The 6,040-nt window shown below is 33.0% G+C and overlaps 1 protein-coding gene across 1 annotated transcript in view; it reads right to left on the minus strand.

The window, feature by feature from the left end:
- Window positions 1-226: 226 nt before the first annotated feature.
- The window catches only part of LOC108736575 (glycogen phosphorylase), a 9,914-nt gene continuing 4,100 nt past the window's right edge, over window positions 227-6,040 (minus strand). Inside the window, exons 2-5 of the mRNA XM_025978104.1 lie at window positions 2,320-2,848; window positions 1,622-2,252; window positions 590-1,565; window positions 227-516 (exon numbers count right to left, since the gene is read on the minus strand). Of these exons, the coding sequence (XP_025833889.1) occupies window positions 364-516; window positions 590-1,565; window positions 1,622-2,252; window positions 2,320-2,848 (2,289 nt within the window). The 3' untranslated portion in view covers window positions 227-363. The remainder of the gene's footprint in view (window positions 517-589; window positions 1,566-1,621; window positions 2,253-2,319; window positions 2,849-6,040) is intronic.

Raw genomic sequence — 6,040 nt, forward strand, 5'->3', positions numbered from 1 at the left:
CCCCCTCCTGCAGTGAAGAAAATATTGTTCAGGCAATGAAACTTGTAAAAACTTACAGGTATATCGGATGCAGCGTAATCCGAACTTTACGTATATACTAGAAGTCACCCAAAACCCTTTTGAAGTCGCGTACAAGAAATACGAAGTCATTTGTACGTCATCGATTTTTCGAACTTCAGCGAAAAAACACAATTATCTTTTTATTATATCAAACAATCTAACAAGATTAAATACAAGGAAATATATTTTTCAATATTTTAACAAAAACTTGCAGGCACAAAATTCGCGAGACTAAAATATGCATGCAAATAGACAGTATTCAATCTAAATAAAGAACCGTAGTAACAAAAAGGAGATTCTTAATTACTGTCTTGATTCATGAGGTGCAGGTAACTTTTCATAATTTGGTTGAACATCCCAAATGTCTTTTCCGTATTCGATAATTGTACGATCACTTGAAAATTTACCTGAGGACGCAATATTATGGATGGCCATTTCAGTCCATTTAGACTGTTTCTGAAATAAAGAAACAAGAATACAATTAAGCGAAAGATCCAACGAAAATGAATTGAATAGTATAGTATACTACCTCATATACTGCATTTACTTCTTCTTGTTTTTTAATATACGACTCATAATCAGCAAGAGTAAGAAATCTGTCATATTTAAGCAAAATGTCCGCAAGATCTCTAAATTCGTCTGGATTTTTTGGACTAAAGAAACCGTTTTGTATTTGATCTATCACTTGTTTTAATTCGGGATTACTATTGTAGTAATCATATGCGTTGTAGCCTTTTCTTTTCAAGTTCTCAACTTCGTCAACGGTCATTCCAAATATAAATATATTTTCGTTTCCCATTTCTTCTGCCATTTCAACGTTGGCACCGTCTAATGTGCCGATAGTGAGGGATCCGTTTAGCATAAATTTCATGTTACCGGTACCGGAAGCCTCAGTTCCTGCCGTGGAAATTTGTTCACTTAAATCTGCCGCTGGAATAATTTTTTCTGCAAGCGTTACTCGGTAATTTTCGAGGTAAATTATTTTTAATTTATCTCCCACTATTGGATCGTTGTTTACAACGTTTCCGACGTAGTTTATGAGTTTGATTATTTTCTTTGCAGCGTAGTAACCTGGCGCTGCTTTCCCTCCAATCATCACAGTTCGAGGTGTGAATTTTGCAGTCGGATTTTTTTTAATTCTATTATACAAAGTTATTATGTGTAAACAGTTAAGAAGTTGCCTTTTGTACTCGTGGATTCGCTTAACATGGATGTCAAAGAGAGATGCGGGATTGACTCTGACTCCATAGTCTTTTTCTAGAAGTTGTGCTAATCTTAGTTTATTTTCCTGCTTTACTTTTGACACCTCCTTTTGAAAAATAGGATCTTTTGCAAACTTCTTCAGGTTTTGAAGTTGATCCAAGTGAACTATCCAGTCTTCGCCAATTTTGTCGGATATTAAATCCGCTAAACCAGGATTACATAACAATAACCATCTTCGTGGTGTAATCCCGTTAGTTTTGTTTTGAAATTTTTCTGGCATGAGCTCGTAAAAATCTCGAAAGCTAAAAGAAAACAGATATTTATAAATACAAATAGCCAAATACGTTGAAATAATCACATTTCAGTTTTAATGATGTCTGAGTGTATTTGGGCTACGCCATTTACAGCATGAGATCCTACAATGGATAAATGAGCCATATTTATCCTTTTTTCGCCATCTTCTTCAACCAGTGACATTCTTCGTAATCTGTCCATATCACCTGGCCATTTTTTTTCAACTTCCTTTAAATGTAAAAGGTTAATATGATAAATTATTTGTAAATGTCTTGGTAGTATGTATTCGAGCATTGAACATGGCCACCTTTCTAAAGCTTCGGGGAGGACAGTATGATTAGTATAAGCACAGGTGTTGACTGTGATTTCCCAAGCTTTTTCCCACGATAAACCTTCAACGTCCACCAGCAGTCTCATGAGTTCAGGTATAGCAAGAGATGGATGGGTATCATTGAGTTGAATAGCAACTTTTTTTGGAAATAGATCGAATGTTTTTCTTATGGCCTCTCTAGAACCGAATTTAGCTGCTTTGAACCTACGAATGATATCTTGCAGAGAAGCAGCGCACAAGAAATATTCTTGCTTTAATCTAAGCTCCTTTCCTTCGAAGATGTTGTCGTTTGGATATAGAACTTTCGAAATATTTTCAGCTAAATTTCTATCAAGAACCGCTTGGATATAATCTCCATCATTAACTAACCAAAAAAATAAAATACATCGTTAGAAATGAATTACATATTCATATTCCTACATATAACTTACAAAACTTGAGATTGAATTCTACTGGAGATTTAGCTGACCATAGCCTTAAGGTGTTGACCACGTTATTTTGGTAACCGGGAATAGGGTTATCATAAGGCAAAGCAAATACAACCTGGGTGTTTACCCATTTCTTCCCTTGTGGAGTATCTTCGACATGTCCAAAAAAGTTAATGGGCAACATATATTCAGGGCGTGCTTTTTCCCAAGGATTCCCGAATCTTAACCAATCATCAGGCTCTTCTTGTTGCTCACCATTTATAATTTTTTGAGCGAAAATACCATATTCGTAGCGAATTCCGTAACCATATGCAGCCATTCCCAGTGTTGCCATGGAATCTAAAAAGCAAGCTGCTAATCTACCTAATCCACCGTTTCCAAGACCTGCATCTTCTTCTATCTCTTCAAGCTCTTCTATATCAAGGCCTAACTGATACAACGCCTCATCACAGGCGCTTTGAATTCCAACGTTTATCATTGTATTAGTTAAGGATCGTCCCATATAAAACTCCAAAGACAAATAGTACACTCTCTAAAACAAATAACCATGTAATGATTACGAAAATAGAAAATATTTATTCATTATTTTTCCATACAGTCGGTTATTTGATATAATTTTACTATTATTATTCGATAACGCATTAAAATAAAAACTTAGGATTAGACAAAGGTCAGTGTTATCTAAAATAGCAGACGATATGACAACAACGTTATATATGACATAACATGATACCGATAAACCCTTTTAAAATTCTACATGCTATTTTATAAATGTCACGATGCAATGCATGTCGTATGAGAATAGTCTCGATCTTTTTAATTATAAAAGATTAAAATAATAACTATAGCCAGGCGTCAGCAACCTATGGCCCACAGATCATCGAGTAGACCACTTGATAATTTAAAGTGACCCGCTTGAATTCAGAAAATAAAATTTAACATATAAATATAAAAAAAATTAAATTAAAAAACATAAACATGAAACGAATACTTTGAAAATTAATATTTCCTTCAAATCGCTCAACCGAAAACGGGTCTCACTTCAAAAAAGCCGACGGCAATAAAACATATAGAAAAAAACGCGATATGCAATAACGTCCTGTCAATTCCAGAATGTCACAGAAAAATTTAAAAACTATAGCTACTTGAGAGCTGTATATACGACTTTGAGAATTTCTTTTACTGAATATATCAGCGAGGAAAAAACAGGAGGTCCATTCCAGTAATGTGGATAGGAGCAAAAGTGGGGAATTTAGTCATTTGTATCGCTGGAGACTATCCTGACAAGTTTTGGCAGTATTTTCGAATGTTTAGTGTTAACGTTTTATTTTATTTTACATGACGAATGTCATCAAATGCTATGGTCAGCTGTAAAACAAACCTTGGATAATATAAACGAACTTGCATTAAAATCACTAACAAGTTTTGCTTTAAAAATTTTTTCATTAATCTTTCAATTTAGCCGCATTGAACATTTTGCGAACTTTTTGGGCCATTTGACTAAAAAAAAAACATTTGAATATCGCCACGATTTTTTGCATATTTTGGCATTTTAATCAACTTTTTCATGTAACTTTTTTCGATGGGTACCGTATTTCACATGGCTACCATTTAAACGAAATCTTATATTCTATATTTTTGAAGATTCTGTATAAGAAATCAAATTTGGATAAGACAGACGATCTTGTATTATAATAAGAACAAGTTTAGTTTGAAAAATTTTTCGATTAAACATATAGTTTTTGGGCTACCACGTATATACTATTAAACGTTTTTATTGGGCGCAGAAATCATTCCTTTGCAGTTATCTAAATTTGAAAAATGTAAATAGAACAACCAACCAACTCACAAAAATGAAGATTGAATTTTTTTCACGGTTCACCTCGCCTACGGTAGCAAAATATAATGAGACTACCGATCTTCTCAGAAATTGATGTATTTGTAATGCAAGCAGATATAAAAAGTAGGGCCCATCTAGTTTCTAGTGTCTAGTACAGGCAATATGGGTGGGTGAGTGGGAAAAATCATTCGGATTAAATTTTTTTACGTAATTTTGTTCGGAAGATTCTCCTGAATACAACGATGTACCTAGGTTGTCAGCCGGTAACCCGGTCAAGTATTGTTTAAATCACGATTGTTTAAACAAATAGCAAAAAATAATTTTTTTGACCGGAATATTTTTTCTTTGGTTTAATCTCGATAAAAAAGGGCTGATTATTAAGTTATTAAAGAATATGTTTTTTTTTAGAAACTAATATATACATATAAGAACAAAGGCTTTCACGGCCGGAATCCATAGTAGAATGCAGATTCGGGCTATAGGGCCGTGGTCTATGTCTAACCCAGTCGCTGTCGAGACATCGAGATACAATCTACGTTCACGTTGTCAACGCAGCACTACCACCGAAGATGTCAGCCGCAGTAGCTGACGAAACGTCTGGACGGAATCGTTCACTTAGACCACGGCCCTATAGCCCGAATCTGCATTCTACTAACAAGGATTCTCTTATAATATTTTCGAACTATACCGATATTAAAAAGATTAGGGAGCTGACATTTTCTTATCAAATGAAAGCTACAAACAAGGAAAACGTGTTACCTGGTTAGTTGATAGCCTACATGCACTTTAAACGTGNTATTTACCATCTTCCTCATAGTAGGGAAATACTTATTTCTCTCACATTTTCATGTTAACCCAGCGGTATGTTATTTTTTATGAAATTAAATAATAAATGTATAGGGCCACCAAGCGTGCCTTTGAATAATTAAAACAGAAAACCTTTTAATGGAAAAAAAGAAAAATTTCCTGGTGAAATTTATTAAATATAGTATATTAAATATACATAAAATATTAGCTTCTACAATACCATATCTTCACTATCTGATGCATAGAAAATAGCGATTTTCATGTACATTTACTTTCGAAAATTCAAATTCGGAAAATATTAACTTTACAAAGAAATCAGACCTTTTTTATAGAGATTAAACCAAATAATATAAAGAAATCGTTCCGGTCAAAAAAGTTTCTATTTGCCATTTGTTTAAACAATCATGATTTAAGTTTATTTCAGGTCTATATGGTCATGCCAACTTTAGAGACATCAAAATTTCTACAAAATCGGAGGTGCAGATTTACTTACTTTTTTTCTCAAATCTCGAAACTATGAAAAGCAATGGTTACCACGCTTTTCACCTGTAGTAAAAAAAAATGTTGCCGACGCCTAATAAGCTACAGAAATTAACCATAAATTGACATAGGTACTTTTATTTCTATAAAAAATGTATTTTAGAACAATGTCGTTTGCTTTGAAAATAAAGTTTTTTCCGACACTTTTCCCGGGAGACATGTTTTATGTGAATTCGATTTTACCCTCTGCTTTACACTTGATAGGCTTAAATGACCAAATACTTTATCTATCTAAAAGAACGTACTGTAAGGAAATTAACTTATACCGAAACATCGTAATATTACAAATATATCAAAGCAATAAAAAAAACATAAAAATTTAAATAAAGCCATTGAAAAGCATATCTCATTAAATAAGTACGTATATTAAGTATATGCAAGAAAATAAATTCATTTTACTTCATATATGTTATTGTTTTTATAATAATACCTAATTTATAATAGAACTTCCGCAATTCCAATGTATGTAGCTATTTGGTTTCCTTACTTCTAAAGAATTTGAGTAAAATATTATTTAATATAATAATAAATAATAAT

The sequence above is a fragment of the Agrilus planipennis genome, unplaced genomic scaffold, assembly GCF_000699045.2.
Source record: "Agrilus planipennis isolate EAB-ADULT unplaced genomic scaffold, Apla_2.0 scaffold108, whole genome shotgun sequence".
NCBI classification, from domain to species: Eukaryota; Metazoa; Arthropoda; class Insecta; order Coleoptera; family Buprestidae; genus Agrilus; species Agrilus planipennis.